The 25,012-nt window shown below is 42.5% G+C and overlaps 1 protein-coding gene across 1 annotated transcript in view; it reads left to right on the top strand.

Annotated features, from left to right (window-relative positions):
* Positions 1–222: 222 nt before the first annotated feature.
* ca8 (carbonic anhydrase VIII) overlaps positions 223–25,012 on the top strand; it is a 55,400-nt gene continuing 30,610 nt past the window's right edge. Inside the window, exons 1-5 of the mRNA XM_078217083.1 lie at positions 223–260; positions 1,029–1,244; positions 1,757–1,948; positions 12,055–12,179; positions 18,623–18,718. Of these exons, the coding sequence (XP_078073209.1) occupies positions 1,169–1,244; positions 1,757–1,948; positions 12,055–12,179; positions 18,623–18,718 (489 nt within the window). The 5' untranslated portion in view covers positions 223–260; positions 1,029–1,168. The remainder of the gene's footprint in view (positions 261–1,028; positions 1,245–1,756; positions 1,949–12,054; positions 12,180–18,622; positions 18,719–25,012) is intronic.

The raw sequence follows: 25,012 nt of genomic DNA, 5'->3' as shown, positions 1-25,012 counted from the left end.
TTTCAGAGTTTATGATGCTGTGTAAATTCAGTGCAAGGTATCACATAGTATGACAGCGGATGAATGATTAACAACTGTAACATGCCTGCTGTTTTACTGCGCGCTAATTTACAGTTAAATCTCAGGTACTTTACAAGTATTGCGGTAATCTTTTAAAAACACTGGGAGGTATAGACTTCAGTTTGATAATGTGACTGTTAGACTTCCTGCCGCGGAACTATTGATCGAACATTTTGCAGCGTGGAGGAAGTCTTCTGAAGGTAAGATCGAGGTGAATGGTTCCGAGTGCCGATTAACTTTACAATGTTTCTCTGTAATTGGGCTAGAAATCCGTAAAGGATAATTATTCAACAATTCTTAATAAATACATGCTGGTTTACTTAAAAAAAAACTTGTGGTGGGCATAATTTATACTTTGGAGTTGAGAAGAGTAATGAGTTCTGAATACATCTTTTTTTAAAAAAAATCTTCACTTTAAGATTATCGAACTTAAGTTGCGCGATGGGCAAATTTACTACTGCATTCTGAATCTGCCAACTAAATGGGTCGATCAGCGACCACAATTCAGCGTTTATTTTTGTATCATGCTAACATCCTAGAATCTGTTCACTCTGTTCTCCCAACGTAATGTCGCTCTGTAACAACTCTCGAGTTGAACCCACTAACCTGCTGGAAGGGTCGGCCAGATCACCTTTCTTTTGAATGAACGCTGAAAAACGTGAGAAGTAAAGAACACTACCTGTGCCTGTTATTTTACGTGTGTGTGGGATGGTTGCAGCTTCAAAGTTTTATTTCCCATTAAATTGCTCAATGCTGGGAAACATTTTCTAGACGCGCGTCAGTGCATTTAGTTACAGAAATTGGAAGCCTGACATTTCTGCTTCTCCAAGGTGACAGATAACGTGTGGCCCTGTTTGTTTTGCAACTAGTCGGATTGCTGTTTCCGCTGAGTTGGTTATTTGTGTAAGTTTTTGTTTGAAATCCAGATTGGGGGCCGTCCGTTTATATAACAATGATGTTTTGGCTAGGGCACAACACGGAACCTTGGAGCCAGTCTGCAAAGTGCAGCCTGGATTGCATCCTGCGCGTGGTGCCTGTCAACCGGTGAAGGAGCTGCACGCGATCAGCTGGCCAGCAGCCGCGCTTCATTCCCGCCACACTCTTCTCAATGGCTGACAGCACCTTGATTGAGGAAAGCCACCTTTATGGGTACAAGGAAGGGTTGGAATGGGGATACGAAGAAGGTGAGCTTTTGAACATTTTTAAAAAAGCATGTGTACATATTTTGGCAAGATTGATATTCATTTTTCCGGATAAAAATGAAACTTTTCACAAGTTATACGATTTTTAAAAAAAAATCCTGGGGTTTGTTTCCTTGGCGAGGGCTTTATTGCAAACAGATACGTCTGTCTTAATTTTTAAAAAAAACTAATTTGCAAATAGTCCTTAAAAATCAATTTGAGTTTGGCAGCTGGTCTCTACATGGGTATTTGGTAAACTCCTGAGAAGTTTGGCTTACTTATTCAGAAGTCCAAAACTATCTGAGATACTCGACTAATGTAAGAAATGATTATTTGTAACATGGGAACTTGCAAGCACCTGCTGCTCCAAATTCAACCTGCAGAAATTATACTTCATTTTTGATTCTAATTTTTCATGTTGTTTGTTTTGACATTCTTAAAGTAAGATTTATGGTCTCATGTATACAGTGCGGAGCTCAAAACGGACGCCAACAAATTTAATTGCTCTATTTTAGGCGTGGAATGGGGACTGTTGTTTCCTGAAGCTAATGGAGAGTATCAGTCTCCTATCAATTTGAACTCCAGGGAGGCGAAATATGACCCTTCATTACTGGAAGTGCGTTTGTCACCAAATTATGTGGTTTGTCGGGATTCTGAAGTTCTTAATGATGGTCATGCCATTCAGATACTGCTGAAGTCCAAATCGGGTATGTAAAACAAATGTGCAAGTTGTGCAGTGGATTATGAAATGTTTGCTTTTGCATATATGCATCTCACACTAATGCATTGTTTATTCCTGCGTAGATTGAATAATTCAGCAGTTGTTTGTAGTGCCAATGTTCAGAAGCCTCTGTGAAGCGCTATCAATTAGGCAAAAGACTACTTGTGTGCCAATACAACTGTAGGCTTTTATTCATTACAGAACTAGGAGCATATCCTAACAGATAACTGAACTGAACAAGGGGGAGGAAACAGCCACCTTTATACTCGGTGACAAGGGGAGGAGCTGGCAGGGGATGTGTCCAGGCATGACAAACACAACAACGGTGGTCCAGACAGGACAAAGGCGCAACTGTAGTCCACCACACTCTGCTCATAATGGTTATGAAATAACAAACAAACTTCCTTTTGTGTGCTATTTGCAGTCAGGTCATGAACAATATTTACTCTTTACCACAAATGAAGCGCAGAGGCATGTTTACAGGACTCCCCAGTTTTTTGATGGGAATTTCACTCTCATTCATGTATGTCTTTTGGAGAGGGTCTTGCATGTGGATTTGAGTCCAAATCTGGTCTTTTGTACTAGAATTGATCTGAATGGACACAGATTTGACTCTTAACTTAAAGCTGCCCTGTTGTAAGATGGCACTAACTCAGCACGCACAACCTATCCAATTTCTTTTTTATTTTGTCAAATTAATCAGTTTTCAGAAGCAGCTGGACAATGAAACGGTTTTTAAAGATATATAGGCGTGTGTTACGGAACATCTTGTGGCTTTTCAGTCCCTATTAAAATATATGGAACAACATAATATGGGCAGCACGGTAGCACAGTGGTTAGCACTGCTGCTTCACAGCTCCAGGGATCTGGGTTCGATTCCCGGCTTGGGTCACTGTCTGTGTGGAGTTTGCACATTCTCTTCGTGTCTGCGTGGGTTTCCTCCAGGTGCTCCGGTTTCCTCCCACAGTCCAAAGATGCGCGGGTTAGGTTGATTGGTCATGCTAAAAATTGCCCCTTAGAGTCCTGAGATGCGTAGGTTTGAGGGATTAACCGGTAAATATATAGGGATATGGGGATAGGGTCTGGGTGGGATTGTGGCCAGTGCAGACTCGATGGGCCGAATGACCTCCTTCTGCACTGTAGGGTTTCTAGGATTCTAATACAGGGGAAAAAAAAACAAACTCACTCTAAATAGTAAGCTCCTACGAATGGAAACTGAAAATAAATAGGATAATCTCTGACAGTTGCTAAGGTCCAAGAGAAAACAAAAAGAATCACAGGTTTCCAGTGTTAATTGAACCCACCTTTAACGCTATATGCATACAAAATTTACAAACTGGTTCCTAGCCTCACTCACTTGGGGCAACAGATCAGCGGTCAGTCCTCAATTTTTGGTGTATTAAAATTTAGTGATTGGAAAATCCGAAGCATGTGAATTGGGTACACTAGCCTCTCCACTCAGTTCTTCAATTCCTGCTTTGCACCTTCTATTTGTGATTACCCCTTATTGCCAAAGTCTGTTGAGTTTCTCAGTACCAGTTGCCATTTCTGGGTGCATTCATCATAGCCATTGGTTCTTCCAATGTACTGTACCTGCTCAGCATCATTTCAGTAGTGATGACACTTTTTATGTAATAAAAGAAATGTAAAAGTCCAGTAGTTACCAATCTTTTTTTTTAAAAAAAAGGGCCTAGAAATTTTCCATAAGTTGTTGTATTGCTGAAATTGTGACAAGTTGGAATTTCCACATTCCAGTCTGCCCTGTACTTTTCATCCAAATTCCTGAGGCAGCATCATTAACTAGTGCCCACAATTTAGAACCATAGAACCATAGAAAATTACAGCTCAGAAACAGGCCTTTTGGCCCTTCTTGTCTGTGCCGAACCATTTTATGCCTAGTCCCACTGACCTGCACTTGGACCATATCCCTCCACACCCCTCTCATCCATGAACCCGTCCAAGTTTTTCTTAAATGTTAAAAGTGACACCCCGCATTTACCACTTTATCCGGCAGCTCATTCCACACTCCCACCACTCTCTGCGTGAAGAAGCCCCCCCTAATATTCCCTTTAAACTTTTCTCCTTTCACCCTTAACCCATGCCCTCTGGTTTTTTTCTCCCCTAGCCTTAGCGGAAAAAGCCTGCTTGCATTCACTCTATCTATACCCATCAAAATCTTATACACCTCTATCAAATCTCCCCTCAATCTTCTACGCTCCAGGGAATAAAGTCCCAACCTATTCAATCTCTCTCTGTAACTCAGCTTCTCAAGTCCCGGCAACATCCTTGTGAACCTTCTCTGCACTCTTTCAATCTTATTTACATCCTTCCTGTAACTAGGTGACCAAAACTGTACACAATACTCCAAATTTGGCCTCACCAATGCCTTATATAACCTTACCATAACACTCCAACTTTTATACTCGATACTCCGATTTATAAAGGCCAATGTACCAAAGGCACTCTTTACGACCCTATCCACCTGTGACGTTACTTTTAGGGAACTCTGTACCTGTATTCCCAGATCCCTCTGTTCAACTGCACTCTTCAGAGTCCTACCATTTACCCTGTACGTTCTTCTTTGGTTTGTCCTTCCAAAGTGCAATATCTTACACTTGTCTGCGTTAAATTCCATTTGCCATTTTTCAGCCCATTTTTCTAGTTGGTCCAAATCCCTCTGCAAGCTTTGAAAACCTTCCTCACTGTCCACTACACCTCCAATCTTTGTATCATCAGCAAACTTGCTGATCCAATTGACCACATTATCATCTAGATCATTGATATAGATGACAAACAACAATGGACCCAACACCGATCCCTGCGGCACACCACTAGTCACAGGCCTCCAGTCAGAGAAGCAATCCTCCACAACCACTCTCTGGCTTCTTCCATTGAGCCAGTGTCTTATCCAATTTACTACCTCCCCATGTATACCCAGCGACTGAACCTTCCTAACTAACCTCCCATGAGGGACCTTGTCAAAGGCCTTGCTGAAATCCAGGTAGACAACATCCACCGCCTTCCCTTTATCCACTTTCCTGGTAACCTCCTCGAAAAACTCTAATAGATTGGTCAAACATGACCTACCATGCACAAAGCCATGTTGACTCTCCCTAATAAGTCCCTGTCTATCCAAATATTTGTAGATCCTATCCCTTATCACACCTTCCAATAACTTGCCCACCACTGACGTCAAACTTACTGGCCGATAATTTCCCGGATTTCTTTTGGAACCTTTTTTAAACAACGGCACAACATGAGCCACCCTCCAATCATCCGGCACCTCCCCCGTGAATACTGACATTTTAAATATGTCTGCCAGGGCCCCTGTAAGTTCAACACTAGCTTCCCTCAAGGTCCGTGGGAATACCCTGTCCGGTCCTGGGGATTTATTCACTCTGATTTGCCTCAAGACAGCGAGCACCTCCTCCCCTTTAATCTGTAACGGTTCAATGGCCTCCCTACCAGTTTGCCCTATTTCCGTAGACTCCATGCCCGTTTCCTCAGTAAATACGGATGCAAAAAACCCATTTAGTATCTCCCCCATCTCTTTTGGTTCCATACACAGTGTACCACTCTGGTCTTCAAGAGGACCAATTTTATCCCTCACTATCCTTTTGCTCCTAACATACCTATAGAAGCTCTTTGGATTTTCCTTCACTCTGTCTGCCAAAGCAACCTCATGTCGTCTTTTAGCCCTCCTGATTTCCCTCTTAAGTAGCTTCTTGCACTTTTTATACTCCTCGAGCATCTGATGTGTTCCTTGCTGCCTGTACATTTCATACAACTCTCTGTTCCTCTTAATCAGTGTTACAATCTCCCTCGAGAACCAAGGTTCCTTATTCCTATTTACTTTGCCTTTAATCCTGACAGGAACATACAAACTCTGCACTCTCAAAATTTCTCCTTTGAAGGCCTCCCACTTTCCATTTACATCCTTACCAGAGAACAGCCTGTGCCAATCCACACTTCCCAGATCCCTTCTCATTTCATCAAATTTGGCCTTTTTCCAGTTCAGAACTTCAACCCGAGGACCAGATCTATCCTTATCCACGATCAGGTTGAAACTAATGGCATTATGATCACTGGATCCAAAGTGTTCCCTCACACTCACATCCATCACCTGCCCTAACTCATTTCCCAATAGGAGATCCAATATCGCATCCTCTCTAGTTGGCACCTCTATATACTGATGTAGAAAATTCTCCTGAACACATTTGACAAACGCTACGCCGTCTAAACCTTTAACAGTATGCGAGTCCCAATCTATATGTGGAAAATTAAAATCCCCTACTATCACAACTTTGTGTTTCTTGCAGTTGTCATCTATCTCTCCGCTGATTTGCTCCTCCAATTCTCGCTGACTATTGGGTGGTCTATAATACAAGCCCATTAATGTGGTCATACCTTTCCTGTTTCTCAGCTCCACCCATAGGGCCTCTGTAGACAAGCTCCCTAATCTATCCTGCCTGAGTACCGCTGTAACATTTTCCCTGACCAACAATGCCACCCCCCCACCTTTTATCCCTCTGCCTCTATCCCGCCTGAAACATTGGAACCCTGGAACATTGAGCTGCCAGTCCTGCCCCTCCTGTAGCCAAGTTTCACTAATGGCTATAATGTCATATTTCCACGTGTCTATCCACGCCTTCAGCTCATCTGCCTTCCCTACAATACTCCTGGCATTGAAATAGACACACCTCAAAAAATTATTTCCACCACACTCTACCCTTCCATTTGTGATTTTGCTTGAACTAACCTGTCTTTTTACCCCTGCTCCACTATCTGCTCTGGCACTCTGGTTCCCACCCCCCTGCAAATCTAGTTTAAACGCTCCCCAATAACACTAGCAAATCTCCCTGCAAGTATATTGGTCCCCCTGTAGTTTAGGTGTAACCCGTCTCTCTTGTACAGGTCCCACCTGCCCCAGAAGAGGTCCCAATGATCCAAGAATTGGAAACCCTGCCCCCTGCACCAGTTCCTCAGCCACGTGTTTATCCGCCCAAGCATCCTACTCCTGCCCTCACTGGCATGTGGCTCAGGTAGCAACCCTGAGATTACTACCCTCGGGGTCCTGCTTTTTAACTTCCTTCCAAGCTCTTTGTACTCACTCTTTAGGACCTCCTCACTCTTCCTTCCCACGTCATTGGTACCGACATGTACCACGACATCTGGCTGATCACCTTCCCTCTTTAGAACGCTGTGCATGCGATCAGAGACATCGCTGACCTTGGCACCTGGGAGGCAACAAACCATGCGGGAGTCTCTGTCCCGACCACAGAACCTCCGGTCCGTACCTCTGACCATCGAGTCCCCTATCAGTACTGCTCTCCTCTTCTTCATCCCACCCTTTTGCGCTGTAGAACCAGACTCCGTATCAGAGTTCCGGCTGTCGCAGCTTGTCCCAGGTAAAGCATCTGCCACAACAGTATCCAATTCAGTATACCTGTTGTGGAGGGGTATGTCCACAGGGGAACCCTGCTCTGCCTGTCCTTTCACACTGCCATTTCCTCTCCTTACAGTAACCCAATTTCCTGTGCTCTGCTGCTTAGGTGTAACTATCTCCCTAAAGCTATTGTCTATATACGTCTCATTCTTCCGAATTAGATGGAGGTCATCAAGCTCCTTCTCCAGTTCCCTAACACGCTTAGCTAGCAGCTGCAGCTGAATTTCTTTGGTGCTTCTTGCCAATCAGAAAATCTGAAACTTTTGGCAGCTCTATAGGGAGAGGTTGGTGGGAAGAGAGTGGATGGGTCAGTCTGATCTGGCTTGAAGAATTTTCTGTTCTGAATTTATCATTGGTGATGTTGCCATTTTGTTTTAATGGTGGTTGATTTGAGATTTGCAGCTGTTGGGAAATGACATTGTGTACCTTTATGCCTGTTATATGGCAAGTTTCCCTGCTTTAAGGTGAGGTACTGTCCATTCGTCAAATCTTTGGCATGGGCAGGTTTATTTAGCAAGGTGCACAATATCTTTCATGTGTCCCTCTCTCTGAACAGTGATATCTGTATACGGTAGAAATTTATTGGGATTGAGTGCTGCAAACCTCCCCATCACCTAATGTGTATGCTTTCCAAGCCAAATTCTTTTTCCCACTTCCAACTTCATAACATTTTACTTTTGGTAAGATCATCAAATGAGTAGGAACCCTATTTTCTGTTTGAATGTCCAACATGAGCCTTGGCCTTAACCATCACCCCTTCGAAACCTAGACAGATTAAGGTGATTCTACTTGAATTTCTTGCTTTTTGTGTTGAAAGGGCTATCCCTCTTTTATCTTGTCTCACTGATAAATAACCTACACCACAATGCCAGGAGTGTTTAGAATCAACAACTTGAGATCCAGGCAAATTAAATAAGACTATATATAAAAATTATGTGGCCCCTAATACTTTTATATTGCACGCCTAAGTAATGCACAAGGACAAACTAACCCAAAGGCATTGAGGTCAATATCAGTTGATCCAGTGCATGGGTACCATCTAAAAAGATAAGGATAGCAGGTACCTGGGAATACCACCACCTGGAAGTTCCTCTCCAAATCACTGACCATCCTGACTTGAAAATATATCGCTGTTCCTTCATTGCTGCTGGATCAAGATCCTGGAACTCTCTCCCTAACAGTATTGTGGGCATATCTACACCTCAGGAACTTCAGTGGTTCAAGAGGCAGCTCACAGCACCTTGAGGGAACTAGTGTTGGGCAATAAATGCTGGCCTAGCTAGTGATGCCCACTTCAGATGAATTAATTTTAAAAGTTAAGTATGGTTTTGGTACCACCTTTCTATTTTAATTTTCCAATTTGCTAAATAGATTCATTAACCCACAAGAATACATATTTGATTCCAACCAACATGTTAAAAGAAGAATTATCAGCTGTTTGCAAAATGAAGCCACTAAAAATAGTAAAAAATTAGAGAATCCACTTTTGTGTCATAGCACCTGGTGATAAATAATTCAAGAAAGGAAAAAAAACTTGCATTATATAGCACTTTGCAAACATGTGAATACACAAAGATGAAGGACAAGCAAATATCAGCTGGTCTCATTGTGCATTTTTTACATTTCTTGCACTACATGACCCTAATCATATTCCTTTGCTGCCTACCCCCTTCAACTAATCAGCTAAACTCCAGGAAATACCTCCTAACAACAATTAACTTGATTCTATGCTTATAACTTGTACTCCATGGTCCCCTTTAAACTATCTAATCCACATGGTCCAAATCTAATCTAATTCTTGCATTATTTTGAAAACTCCATTTAAATCTCAAGAAATAGGAGCAAGAGTAGACCATGTGGTGTCTTGAGCCTGTTCTGCTGTTCAATACATTCACAACTGATCTTCCGCCTCAGCGTCACCTTTTCCCATCCATTCCCCAATATCCCTGAGAGATCAAAAATCTGTCTACCTCGACTTTAAATATATGCAACAATGGAGCATCCACAATCCTCCAGGATAGAGAATTCCAAATATTCACAACCATTTGAGTCGAGAGGTTTCTCACTATCAATGCTGAATAGTCAATCTAAGACTGTGCCCTCGTGCCCTAGATTCTCCAGCTTGGGTAAACAACCTCTCCCTTGATGTCTGCATTTTATGTTAAAGTAAAGATCTCCAGCTCTTGTAAATATGTTGTGATAACTAAAGGCCTTGGATATTGTTGTAATTGTTCACTGAACCTTTATCTGGCCACAATACAAACCTACCATGTGACTGGACTGAATCTAGATAAACCATACAAATCAAGACCTTGTATCAAAGACAATATAGTGCTGTTTTGTATTTAATTATCCTGGCCAGACTCCAGCATATACATGTACTTTGGATTACTTGCACAGCACCAGTAATGAGCCTTCAGCAATTTATGTACTACAGCACTAAACCACCTCTTTTGATTTTTATTATTGTCACATGTATTAACATAGTGAAAAGTTTTGTTTCTTGCACGCTAGACAGACAAAGCATACCGTTCAAAGAGAAGGAAACGAGAGAGTGCAGAATGTAGTGTTACAGTCATAGCTAGGGTGTAGAGAAAGATCAACTTAATGCAAGGAAAGTCCATTCAAAAGTCTGACAGCAGCAGGGAAGAAGCTGTTCTCATGTCAGTTGGTCCGTGACCTCAGACTTTTGTATCTTTTTCCCGATGGAAGAAGGTGGAAGGGAGAATGTCCGGGGTGCGTGGGGGTTCTTAATTATGCTGGCTGCTTTGCCAAGGCAGCGGGAAGTGTAGACAGATTCAATGGATGGGAGGCTGGTTTGCTTGATGGATTGGGCTACATTCACGACCTTTTGTAGTTTCTTGCGGTCTTGGGCAGAGCAGGAGCCATACCAAGCTGTGATACAACCAGAAAGAATGCTTTCTATGGTGCATCTGTAAAAGTTGGTGAGAGTCGGAGCTGACATGCCAATTTTCCTTTGTCTTCTGAGAAAGTAGAGGCGTTGGTGGGCTTTCTTAACTATAGTGTCGGTATGGGGGGACCAGGACAGGTTGTTGATGATCTGGACACCTCAAAACCTGAAGCTTTCGACCCTTTCTACTTCATCCCCATTGATGTAAACAGGGGCATGTTCTCCTTTACGCTTCCTGAAGCCAATGACAATCTCCTTCATTTTGTTGACATTGAGGGAGAGATTATTGTTGCTGCACCAGTTCACCAGATTCTCTATTTCATTCCTGTACTTCGTCTTGTCATTGTTTGAGATCCGACCCACTACGGTGGTGTCGTCAGCAAACTGTCAGCACGGTCATGGGTGTATAAGGAGTATCGTAGAGGGCACCGGTATTGAGGATCATTGTGGAGGAGGTGTTGTTGCCTATCCTTACTTATTGAGCACATGTGCTTGGCATTGGCTTAAATCTCATGGCTAACATTATATATTAAATGACAATTGCTATACCTGGACCAATTTCCTCCACTACATCTCTATCCACATTGAATTTGTTTTTATCATCCCAAGGCCTAAACATTCTCTCAAATCTTTCTACCTTTTACATTAACTTTCCTGATGCCTCCATTCAGATTAAGGTGGTGAAAAGCAATAACCCTACTATCAGTTCCCTACACTAGCAAATGGTCCCTATGCAGAACGAGAATGGAATAATTCCTTAAATCCAAAGTCTCCCAGCTAATATTTACAGAACACAATCTTATTGTTTATACCTTTTTACAGGGTGTAGAGTAACCACTGTTGCTATGGAGGCAAACATTGCAATCAGTTTGCACATAACAGGCTCAAAAACATCCTTAAGGTAGCGGATTGGGTTATACTTTCTGGTATTGTTAGTTGATGGACCAGTTGTTGACCAGGACACCCCCCCAACCCCCCCGCCTTACTTTGAATAATGCTGTGGTTTCTTTAATTCATCTCAGCTGGTATATAGGCCTTGGTTTAAAGTCTCATTCAAAAGGATTCTCTTTTTACAATGGCATACTTACTGAAGGAGCATCTTTTTATAATGCCATACTTACTGAAGCACTTTGGGTTGAGTTGCTGATGCTATCTGGAATCCAATCAGGAGAAAACTAATTGTGGAAAACAGCAGATGAGAAATCAAGTTATTTTCCAATTGGTTCATAAAATATCTCTCCCATCTTATCTTGCTATCCAGATTGAGTTACTGCACAAGGTTTCTCATTTTTGTGTTGTCAAGAGGAAGAACAAAACTTATTCAAGTAGGGCATGATAAACCAGAAGAGAATTTGTTCTGGCTTTCCAAAAATTCTATATGCTTAATGAGAAAAGTGCTGTATAATTTACAGTTTAAATTCTGTACTTAATTACCTGGTCTAATTTTGTCACATTTTGATTTTAAAGCACTTAATTAATGTACTATTTTTAACTCTATTGTCCTAGCCTACTTTCTAGGTCATGTTATGACCTGAAAATGTAGCTTATTTGAGTGTTTATATACAGTTTCTATTGCTCTTTGATGTATTTGGTTCAAATAATCCTGAAGTATCTTGTAGTCACTAAGGATGGCTTCACTGTAAATGAAAATGCAGTGACATATTGTGTGTAAAATCTAATATCCGTAGACAATTTGAATTTTAAATTTACAGCAAAGCGTCTTGATCTGTTGCAGTTTTAACTGGTGGCCCATTGCTTGACAATCATGAATATGAATTGCATGAAGTTCGATTTCATTGGGGTAAAGAGAACCAGCGTGGCTCTGAACATACTGTTAATTTTAAAGCCTTTCCCATGGAGGTGAGTGTCAGACCAAAGCAGACATTTGTGAATAGTTAGTGGAAAGCTTGAAGTTTGAGAACACCCCTTTGGTAATTTGTATTGTATTTTTTCTCAGTTGAAAATAAGTATTAAATATATTTTTTTCATACATTGTGGAGTCAATAATATAACTTTGTTACCAGAGCTGAACATACATTTCTCAGCTTGTCTTGAGGAAGTAGATGCTGAATCCTGGGTAACTCTGTAGAATCCTTTGGGTTGTCTCTTCTTCTCCCATCCTGCTTGTCCCCACCCCCCCAGGCCAAATGTTCTTAAATCCTTGGGCATTAATTCATTACTTTTGCCTGTTTATCCACTAGACTCTCGTGTGTTCTTCTGCTCTTGGATGGGTGGGTGTTGGGTAGGAGGTGAGTTGAAAGGAACTATGGGGTCCTTATTTCAGTATCACAATTTAAAAGGCTGGGAGAAAGTAAATATTTTTCTTTTAAAGGTTTTTTTTTGGAAGAAATTTATGTTGACTGTGAGCCTTGAATTTGCACTTGATTTATTTGACAGCTAGAAGTAATAGTTTCTTCTGGAGTGGCCCCATGGACCACGATAACTCATTCTCGTAAGTCACTTACTTGTGTTCCCGTTTTAAACAAGAGCCATCTGTTCACAGAAATAATTTGCAAGGTGGGGACATCACATCATACTTCTTTAAAAAATGGGGTCAATGAGTGGTGCAGCTGGAATATTGGAATTGGGTGACAAGATCACTGGGTTTGTGAAACTCGCTAAAATAAGTATTACGCTTTGTGAATCATCTGCCTAATGAATGGTAAGGATAGTCATGCTTCCCCTGGACTAGTTTATTTGATGTGCGTCCAGACTTTGACACTGTACCACTAGTTGAAGTTTTTGCTTAAAAATTTGGAAAGATGCCTGAGTGAGTGGATTATTCAGTATTCCATTATATGGTCCTGGCTTGTGTGTTAGCTGGGGATGCAGAATGCAAGGTGTCTGAAGTGGTTTAATTGAGCAGCTGCAGGGCCTGTGGGAGAATCTCTGAAAATGACATCTTGTCCTCATTGCGTTGCATCAAATGCAAGTACCTGACCACCATGAAAAAACATGACTGCCCTCTATTGTTGCAGTTTGTGTCATTTGGCACAACACCTGGCTAGGACATTCCTAAGTGCAGCAAGAAAAAACACTGTTCTATTTTCATGAAGGCATACTGACCTGGCAGATCTGAAATATCCCAAAAGCAATTAAGAATATGTTGATTTAACCTTTCATAAGAGCCTGTCTTCTATATTTTTTTGGAACAAGACTGAAGATTACAAAAATAGCAAAAGATTTCAACCGTAATAAATTCTAACACTTCTCAGTTTTATAAATTGGGGCATAGAGTAAAAGAGCATTGAAGTAATAAATTTGTATAAATTAGTGATTGGAGCAGAGCACTCGGACATAGAAAGGACATTAAAGCCAAATAGCTCATTGCAGCAGAGTGGCTATAAAAAGTGATAGAGCTAATATTTTTACATTTTTGAAGGCAAATGGAGAAATAATTTATTTTGTGTTGGAAAGTGAGAAGGTCATTAATTTAAATGCCATTGGAATTGAGGATAGAAGTTTGGAGTTAAGAGACTTGTTGGAGCATGAAATACTTTGCCACTGGGAGTTCAGCCAGAGTCTATGGCTGGGATTTTCCAGCCCTTCTCGTCAGCAGGATTTTCCAGTCTCACTGAAGGTGGGGTGGCATGGCACAGTGGTTAGCACTGCTGCCTCACAGCGCCAGGGACCTGGGTACAATTCCTGGCTTGGGTCACTGTCTGTGCGGAGTTTGCCCCTGTCTGTGTGGGATTTCTCCGGGTGCTCTGGTTTCTTCCACAGTCCGGAAGATGTGCTGGTTAGCTGCATTGGCCAAGCTAAATTCTCCCTCGGTGTACCCAAACAGGTGCTGGAGTGTGGCGACTAGAGGATTTTCACAGTAACTTCATTGCTGTGCTAATGTAAACATACTTGTGACACTAATAAGTAAACTTTTTTTAAAAAATCCCCCCCCACGGCAGGTTCCCTGGTGGCATGACTGGTGAATAATGCAAATAGCCATTGACTTCACCAGCAGCCAATGATAAGCCACATCTGCTACTGGAAAGCCCCTGCCAGGAATCCCTGACCTATCTCAAGAAAAGTGAATAAATAATAGGAAGCAAGAGGGCCAAAACCAAAATTCTGATTAAGCCACTTGCAATGCATTTTTAAAAATTAGGAGAAATTGGAGAGATATTTTTATCAGGATTAACAATGGTCAAAGTAAAACATGGAAAAAGGAAGAGAATCTGTGGCAAGGCCTGATTATTTTTTTAAAATAGTCAAGGCGAAACCAATACAAAATGCATGCAGGCTTGAATTTGAGGACAAAAATTCACAATGGAAAATGTGAGTAACCTGACCTTTTTCAAAGCCAGATGAATCCAGTGACGTCAATGTAAGTTTTAAACAGGCAAAATGAGATCAAAACAAATATCCCCAAGGATATTTGGATAGATATCCCCAAGGATAGATAGTACTTACTGAGGACTAGAAAGAACATCGGAGGCACTGTCAATCGTTATGATGAAATAATTGGATATTGTGGCATATCAGTAGATAAGAAAGACATGAAAGTGATTGTATCTAAAAGCTTAATAAAATAGACAAAGGCAATTACAGTGGCATTAGTCAACTCTATGCCATGTAAAATAATAGAATTAATTATTAGGAGTAAACGCGAGAATAATCTATACAATATGGATTCAGAAGGGGAAGATCTAATCAACCTTGAGTGATAATCCAAGTGTATTATGAAGTCCCATGCCACAAAATTCCCTCTGATAGGAGTACCATACCTCACAGGAGCAATATAAAGCAAAATATCACATCTTAAATCAGATGACCAAAAATCTGGTCAGAGGTAGGTTTTAAGGAGAGTCTTAAAGGAAGAAAGTGATGTAGAGAGGGAGTCCCAGAGCTTGGGGCTTGGATAACTGAAGGTATTGCCACCAATGGTGGAACAACTATAATAGCGAATATACAAAGCCAGTATTATTAAGTGTGCACATATCAAAAGGTTATGAGCTGAAGGGAGGGGCAAGGTCATGGAGGGATTTGAAAAGGGGTGATGGGACAAAATGGGGGTGGCACTGTGGTTCGGACTAATGCCTTGCATGCTGGACCCTAGGTTCCATTCCTGCCTTGGGTGACTCTGTGGAGTGGTCTCCCTGTTTGTGTGGGTTTCTTCCCACACTCCAAATATGTACAGATTAGATGGATTGGCCATGCTGAATTGCCCCCTAGTGTCCCAAGATGTGTAGGTTGTGGGGACTAGCAGGGTAAATACGCTGTGTTATCATAGAATCCTGACTGTTCCTGTGCTGTAATTTTCTTTGTTCTTTGTGTGCAGAAGAAGCCATTCAGCCCACAAAATCTGCATAAACTCTCTGACAGAACATACCTAGTCCTGATCTCTGTAACCCATACATTTCCCATGGCTAATCCATCTAACCTACAAATCTTGGGACACTTGAGGGGCAATTTAGCATGGCCAATCCACCTAACCTGCACATCGTTGGAGTGTGGGAGGAAACCCACTCTGACATGGGGAGAACATGCAGACAATCACCCAAGACTGGAATTGAACCCAGGTCCCTGGCACTGATGCAGCAATGCTAACCACTGTGCCACCATGCTGCCTTCGATAGGGCCTGGGTACGATGCTCTGTCAGAGTTGGTGCAGACTCGATGGGCTGAATGGCCTCCCGCCTTTTCTATATATGATGTGATGCCCTTCTATATATGATGAGATTTGCTGTGAGTTAAGACATCGGCTGAGTTTTGGATGACCTGAAGCTCGGGGAGACTAGAGTTTAGGAGATCAGCCAAGAGTGTGTTGGATTATTCAAATTTAGAGGTAACTAAGGCACAAATGAGGGTTTTAGCAGCAGATGAGCTGAGACTAGGGCAAAATTTGGTAATGCTAGGAAGTTGGAAATTGTTGATTGTGGTGATGCTGTTGGTCTGTGGTTGGAAGTTCATCTCTGGCTCAACTATAACACCAAAGTTGCAAACAAATTGGCTTGATGTCACACTATTACCAAGGAGAGGGATGCAGTTGGTAGCTCGCGAATGGAATTTGGATTGCAGCCTGAAAACAATAGCTTCAGTCTACCAATGTTAAATGGAAAAAATTTGTTTTCATTCAACATGATTTGTTTGATAAGTGGTCTGAATTTAGCAACAGTGGAGGAGTTGAGTGATGGTTAGGTGGAGTTCTGTCATCAGAATACATGTGAAAACTAATGCTGTGCCTTCAGATGTAGATGCGGAATAGGAGGGGGTCAACAATAGCTACTTGGGGGACTCCAGAGATAATGGAGGAGGGATGTAGTTGCATTGGAGGCGGTTCACTAGGTTGATTTCCAGAGATGAGGGATTTTTGTTACGAAGAGAGATTGGGCAGTTTAAGCCTATACTCTGAGTTTAAAAGAATGAGAGGAGATCTAATTGAGGTTTTCAAGGGTGGTTGACAAAGTAGACGTGGATTGTAGGAAAATCTAGAACAAGAGATCATTGCTTTAGGATAAAGGGTAGCAGATGTAAAACAGACGGGGAGAAATTATTTCTCTCAAAGGATCTGAATCTGTGGAATTCACTACCCCAGAGTGTGGTGGATGCCGGGACTTCGAGTAAATTTAAGAGCGAGGTCGACATATTAATTAGTAAGGCTTTGAAGGACTATGGTGAACAAGCAGGAAAGTGGAGTTGAGGCCGAGATGCGATCAGCCATGATCCTATTAAATGGCAGCCGCTGGAGGGGCTAAATTGCAATGAGGAAGAGAAGCCAATGCAGGTGATTCTATGGCTGCGATTAGAAAAGAATGAAACTGGGTGAGAGCAGTTCCACCCAGCTGGACGTCAGTGGAGAGGTGTTGGAGGAAGATAACATGGTCAACTATGTCAAAGGCTGTAGATTAGCTGAGCAGGACAAGGAGGGGAAGTTTACCTTTTTCATAGTCACAGAGTTTGTGAGAGAGATGTTTTGATGCTGTGGCAAAGGTGGAAACTTTGTTCAGAGGTTTGTGACATGAAATTCTGAAAAAGATGGAATTAATTTAGGAGATAATTTAAGGGCCATACTACTGTGCCTAAAATATTCCAGAAAGCATTTAGGAATCAACCATGTTGGAGAGGCAGCACAGTGGTTAGCACTGCCACCTCGCAGCACCAGGGACCTGGGTTCAATTCCAGCCTTGGGTGACTGTCTGTGTGGAGTTTGCACTTTCTCCCCGTGTCTGCATGGGTTTCCTCTGGGTGCTCCCTTTCCTTCCACAGTCCAAAGATGTGTGGGTTAGGTTGATTGTCCATGCGAAATTGATCCTTAATGTCAGGGAGATTAGCATGGTAAATGCGTGGGGTTACTTGGGTATGTGCTGGGTGGGATTGTTGTCAATGCAGGCTTGATGGGCCAAATGGCCTCTTTCTGCACTGTAGGGATTCGATGATTATTATACAATCAGCCGTAGGCAAAGTGTGAAAATGTCCTCTGGTTACTATCAGATGCTTTCAAACGATGTTATGTGAACTATGTGTACAAGGCTATGTGCACATGATGCACATGACCTATGCCACCTTGTAGACACTAATGATTAGCTCTTGGAACATTGAATGCAATGGGGGAATTTTCCCGTCCCGCCCGCCATGGGAATCATAGCGAGTGGGGACAGTGACACAGGTCTGTTGACCTCGGGTGGGATTTTCCGGTTTTGAGGCAAGCACGACCAGAAAATCCCGTCCTGTGACTAAGTTAGTTAATATCTTCAGTGTAGTGCATTTGGAAGTTATGGCTCATGTTTCTTGTATTTCCTGATATCGAAGTGTCATTAAATGTCTTCTGACACTAAATTTCTGAAAATGGGGTTGGCACTGATTGCCCTGGACATATCTTGCACTATGGATTTCATTGCTTAGTCTCAAATAAGGCTTGCTTTAATTGCTTTGCGAAGGTCTACATTATTTCCACTGTTGCCTCTGAAATCAGGTGGACCTATGCCCTGCAGCGGACCTCTCTCCCACTTTTTCCTGGCCCCATCCCAAAAGAACTTAAGTATTACTTGCAACTAAATTATTTGTTAATGGCTAATCTTTTGAGGGGCTGAAGCTTGTCACTGTCTGTCACAAATATAGTGGGGTCAACACTGGTGTGCTTGGGAGGGTGAATCTGACTGCTGTAATTGTGATACAATTAGGTGATTTTGTTCTCTACAGATTTTTAATTCAAATGCAAGATTTAAAATTATGCTTTATTGTAAGATTCATTAGACAATACTTGTGCAAATGCTTTGTTTTAAGCATTCTAGGTTCAAACAGCAAAGCGACATTGAAGTGGTCTTTTTAAAAAAAAATTCTTATTTCTGCAATACTTATATTTTCAGCTCCATCTTATCCATTGGAATTCTACTTTGTTCAAAAGTATTGATGAAGCTTTGGGGAAGAAAAATGGGATAGCAATCATTGCCTTGTTTGTCCAGGTAACTATTCAATTATAGACAAGCATATTATTTACCCTTGCCCAGATAGTATTAGAAAACAGATTACTTGGCTGCTCATGGTTACTTATTACAGAAATTTAGTGGCAGTTCACCTGATAACAACAGCTTCAGTTGGAAAACGCTTCAAAAGGTGGGAAACAATTTTTAAAAAAAATATTTGGGGTGAAATGGCAAAGTACCATAATTTCATCAGTCTGTTGGCAAGTACTCCAGTGCAGGTAGTGTACAAATTGGTCCTTTAAATTAGCATGGGTGTGCAGCCGTACAAAAAGGTTTAAAGGGACTGCGTTCTTAAACAAGTTGCCCTTGTGCATCCAAAAAAAAAATTAGAGGGCATGTTGCTCCAGAGGCCAGAATTAGAGGATCACAGGTATTTCGAAGGAGGCTACAGATGTAGGGATGTTTGAAAACAAGGATGAGAATTTTCAAATGTTAAACAATTAACATGTAGTTGGCTGCACAGTGGACTGCCAGGATGTTTTTTTTTCAAAGGCTCTGTTTTTGCACCAGCTACGTTTTGTACTGCAGCAGATGTCCATCCTTACTGGTGTTAATTCAAGTTTGTTGGGTACCGTCAACAGAATGGACTGCACCATAGGAGGGACCACATTTAACTCCATTTCTGTACAGAATGAATGTGATAATGGCAATACAAGATTTGGATACCTTACAAAACCAATTTAAAGTTGTTTTTTCTGCTACACAATTGTTAAAATTTGGGCATCCCTGGTTCCAATCACCAAAATGAATTTTATTTAGGCCAAATCTCATATCAGAGGTTCATGTGATTTACATGGTATTCGGACTTGAAGCTGTGGGGATTAGATTCTGTAGTTGGCGAAAAAGAAGTATAAATATTTGGAGGAAAAAAGTGAAATTGGACTAATTTCAGAAGTGATCATCAATAATTGAAAAGAGGAATTGGATGCATAATTAAAAGTAAAATTTAATAAAGTTAAAAGACTGAGTTTTACAATAAAATACCATGAGCTAACACTAAACAAAAATACATCTGTCAGTATACACCAGGTGGTAAGAATGCAACAGTGGATAAACAAAAATTGGAGAAGAATGTACCAGCAAACCCCAAAATAAATCCTGAGCATTTTCTAAGGGAATAAGAAATAAAATTTTAAGCATAGTGGAAAATACAACGTAACCAGCTGAGACTGTTTCTTGTACATCAAACTTAGCATAATTTTCAGGAACATGCACTCCTCCTCCTTTTCTCCCTCAACCCCACTCGCACTGAAATATGGACCATAACCACTTCCATGAACTATAAATTGCCACCCAACAACCCAGAGACCAAATAACAAATCCTCATTCGGTGATCCCACCCACAAGAGGTGGCTCTACACTGAAACACACTGTGTGCCTAGGCACACGTACCAACCAGTGCACTGGGTATCCAATCTGAGCCTGAGCAGGCATTGCAGGGGTGAAATCAGACTCTGATTAGTGAGTCTGAAAGAGCAGGAAAACACTGGGCCAAACTGTACAAACAGTTAACTTGAGACAATTGTGTGCAAGGAACAAAGAGGTAACTAGGTGAGGAGGGAGAGGCAGAAGCTGCTGAGGTTTTGCCATTTTTGTGAAAAGGTCAGTAGGTTTGCGATTCGACCCAGGGCAGGTCAGTAACAGCAAGGTGCCGAAAACCACCAAGCAGAGTAGGCGAGGTGAGCAGGTTTGCGACGTGACCAGTGCAGGTCAGCAACAGCGAGTTGAGACACCCTGATCAAGTCTTTGCCATGAGGAGATAACCAGTGAAGCAGAAGACTGCCTTAAAACCTGAAGCGAATGGGAGAGCGAGGAGTGGGGGGGAGGGGAGTGGTTGGGAGGGGGGGGGGGGGGTTGCAGACTTGGAGGGAGGATAAAAGAGGCTTTGGGGTGTGGGATGGGGGCAAACAATTAACATGAACACAGGGCCTCCTGAACTGTTAAGCTGCCTCTGCCACCACACTGAGTTGCAATTTATTTGACCAGGCCACAAACCTGTACTCAGTGACTTTATGTGCATAAATTTTGGGATCCTACTCAAACCTTTCTTTCAAATTTCCCCAAAACGCTGAGGAGAAGGAGTGTGCTCTGCCCTCCACTTTTGGATACAAAAGTGTAGAAAAAAAATCCATATTGTGGGACAAAATTAGCTGTGCAGCTGGTTTTGGACTTTGTCCCCTTCAAGTAACTAGATGAAGAATTTTGCAGTTTCTAAATCGATCTTTATTACAAGCTATAGCAAGGGGTCCAGTATGCCAGCTGGTGACACAACAGAGCCTTGAATACAGCATCTCACAGATATACTCCCAGGTTCGATTCCCAGCTTGGGTCACTGTGTGTAGTTTGCACGTTCTCCCCGTGTTTGCGTGGGTTTCCTCTGGGTGCTCTAGTTTCCTTCCACAGTCCGAAAGATGTGCTGGTTAGATGCATTGGCCATGCTAAATTCTCCCTCAGCATATCCGAACAGGCGGTGGAGTATGGCGACTAGGGGATTTCATTGCAGTGTTAATGTAAGCCTACTTGTGACACTAATAAATAAAACTTTTAACTTTTGAAAAAAAGATATACTCTCAGGTTCAATTACAAGTAACAAGCATATACCAATCAGATTTACATTTGTTTAGAAGTTATCTATATCCACTCACAACTATCGATGAGGTTTACTTCATGAATGAGGAGTTCAACGAACCAATTATAACATGTGCACGTTTACCTCATTGTAATATCCAATCAGGGTAAAGGCTTGTACATGCTATCTCATCTGATTTACGGCCAGCTACAATTTGTTAACATGTGGATATCAATTATCCTTCCTGTCCACAGGTTCTGGTGCTTAATGAATTCTCCCGAGGTTCAATAGACAAACTCATGTGTTAAAGCTGTACATAGCATTGCCTCCCTACGTTACCTGTAGACCCTTTGGTTGTTAGAGCAAGCTCACGTTGTTTGTATGATCTTTGAGACTTAGCACCTGCAGTGATACTACCTGAGGACTAACAGCTTACAGTTTGTGTCCTCGGGTTCTTGCTCGCAGCTTGTATGATTTTCAGCAAAACTGAATTCTTAAACCCTTTCAGTGAGTAGAATTATCAGTATGGCTCCTAGCCCCCTTCAGTTCACATCCCCTAAATTGCATTGGAAATCGAGAGAGCACCCCAATTTACATGATTTGGCACCCATGTTACACAATGACTATTATTTTGATGATTGAACCTCAAAAATCTCTCTAAACCGTGTTTTTCAGTGATGGTCACTTCATTGATTGGAGACCACTAACTTCAACCAAACACCCAACTTACTGAGCATTGAAACACAACCTTATTACCTGAGCACTCTTTCAGCTCTTCCTACATGGCTTGGGCCGGCTGTTGGGCATCGTGGAGAGTGGGATTGAGAAATTAGGGGTGTGGCCAAAAATCTGTTTTGTGCCAATGTAAAAGCAGATTGCAATTTTCTTCTGACTTTCATGGGTTGGGTTGCCTGAACTGCATTTTCCTGCCTCTGCATCTCATGAATGTTCATTTAAAACCTCAGCTCGATAGAATTGCGCTCCCACGTCTGCAGCTGATAACACCAGTGTGAATCCAGGCTGGATATAACTGACATGCACCTGGCAAGCCACACCTCATTTGCGACTTGAGGTTTGTGCATGCAACATGTGTCTACCTCTCGCTGTATTGCTGTTGCGGTTCCTCCGACTCTGCTAAGACCAGTGGGAAGTGGGGGTGGTAGAAGGCACACACTTGACTGTGACGGGGAGTGAGACTAGACAGAGGGAAGGGGCTGGGATACACACACTTGACTGGGTATTGGAGTGTGGTGGGGAACAGGTGGATAGAGACTGTGTAGAAAGGTGATCTGGGACAATGCACACAATGCTCCATGACTAATCCTGATGTGAACGTCTTGGTCCTAGTTTGGGGAGGGGCCTGTCTGTGCTGTGTCAGTTGTACAGCAGAGTTTGCAGAGTGTGGTCAATCTCTCTCCCTTGTGGGTCTTGGGAGTTGGTGGCTTGGTACAGCCAATGGAATGGTACAGTTGAAAAATAATCTTGGGGGTGGAAGGGCCAGTTGCTGGGGCAGATGCTGGGAGGGGACAGCTGAGACATGTTTGAAAGATTCAAATGCCACTTGAAGAATTTAGGTTCCATAATTTGCGAGACCATTAGGCCTTGGGGCGCGTGTTCATTAGCTTTGAATGACCATTGCTACCTCAAACATTTGAAGGTCGGAAGGATCCAACTGTAAAGAGGCCATGGCTGAAGTACATATGCAAAATGCTCCAAGGCCTTGCACATCATAGCTCAACAATTATAATCGTTACATTAATGCAAGGCTGAGTTAGAGTCTGCTCCAAAGAAAGCAGCCTGATAATGCCCTGACTGAGGCTGGTAGTTCCAGGATGTAGTCATCATTGTGACTGTTACCAGGGAGCTTTTAATGCCACACTACGCAGTTGATGGCACCCTGCACCTGTGGGAGGCTGGAGATTGCAGCAAATCTTTTTCCCCTTTGTGAATGTGCTGTCAAGGAGAGGTAGTGACATAATGGTGGTATTATCACTTGACTAGTTATTCAGAGACTCAGAGTAATGATCTGGGGATCTGGGTTCGAAATTAAGGCCGGAACTTTACCCCACCTGGCGTGGGAATCGGAGCAGGCGAGGGGCGGACAATGTGGGCGGGATTTTATGGTTTCGGAACTAAATGTCCTAATGTCTAAGAGTAATGAGGCCTACATATGACTCCAGACTCTTAAATAGCCTAACAAGCCACTCTCCTACTGGTACAAATGGAACAGAAAGGAATGAAACCAGACTGATTACCTGGCATTGATCCAGACACTAGCAAACTCGGCTGTGTTGACCCTGCAAAGTTCTCCTAACATCTCAGTTTGTGCCAAAATTGGAAGAGCTATTTCAGACGATCAAGCAATAACCTGACATAGTCATGTTTATGGAATCATACAGATAATGTCCCAGACACACCCAGGAATGGTGATGGTGATGTCCTGTGTCACTGCCAGGACAGACCCAGCAGAAGTAGCGGCATACTGGTATACAGTTGGGACGGAGTTGCCTGAGGAATCCTGAACAGTAACTCTGGACACAGTAAAGTCTCATGGCACCAGGTTAAACATGGGCAAGGAAATCTCCTGCTGATTACCAAGTATCATGAATCCATACTCCTCCATGTTGAACACCACTTGGAGGAAGCACAGAGGATTGCAAGTGCATAGGAACTATGTCCGTCACCAAGAATGGCTCGTACCACCACAGACTGAGCTGGCCAGATCCTAAGCTAGACTAGGACTGCAACAAGAGGGAAAAGCTCACTCAATAACCAACCTGTCGCGAATGCATCTATCCACGATAGTATTGGTAAGAATGACCACCGCACAGTCTCTGTGGAGATTAAGTCCCATGTCCACGTTGAGGATACCCTCCATGTTGTTTGGCATTACTAGCATGCTAAATGGGATAGACTTTAAACAGATTTAGCAGCTCAAAACTGGGCATCCATGAGGCTGTGGGCCATCAGCTGCTGCAGCATTGTATATATAACCACAATCTAACCGCATAACCTGGCATATTCCCCACTCTACATTACCACCAATCCAGGGGAACAACCTTGCTTTAATGAAGAGTGCAGGAGGGCATGCCAGGAACAACACCAGGCATACCTGAAAATGAGGTGTCAACCTGAAGAAGCTACAAAACACAGGACTACTTGCTGCTTTTGCTGTTTGGCATGCATAGTAATAGAACTAAGCAATCCACAATCAATGGATCAGACCTAAGCTCTGCAGTGCTGACACATCCAGTCGTGAATGGTGGTGGACAATTAACTCGCTGGCGGAGGAGATTCCACAAATATCCTTAATAATGGAGGAGCCCAGCACACAGTGCAAAAGATAAGACTGAAACTTCCGCAATCTTCAGTCAGAAGGGCTGAGTGAATGATCTATCTTGGCCTCCTCTGGAGGTCCCCAGCATCACAGATGTCAGTCTTCAGTCATTTCGGGTCACTCCACATGATGGCAAGAAATGGCTGAAGGCATTGGTAACTGCAAAGGCTATGGGCCCTGACAATATTCTAGCAACAATATTGAAGACTTGCGCTCCAGAACTTGTTGCGCCCCTCGACAAGCTGCTCCAGTACAGCTGCAATACTGGTATCCACCTGGCAATGTGGAAAGTTGTCCAGGTACGTCCTGTACACAAGAAATAGGGCAAATCTAATCCGGCCAATTACTGCCACATCTATCACTACTC

The sequence above is a fragment of the Mustelus asterias genome, chromosome 7, assembly GCF_964213995.1.
Source record: "Mustelus asterias chromosome 7, sMusAst1.hap1.1, whole genome shotgun sequence".
Classification (NCBI taxonomy): Eukaryota; Metazoa; Chordata; class Chondrichthyes; order Carcharhiniformes; family Triakidae; genus Mustelus; species Mustelus asterias.
The sequence above is the reverse complement of the archived record's forward strand: the minus strand, read 5'-3'. Positions and strand labels throughout refer to the sequence as shown.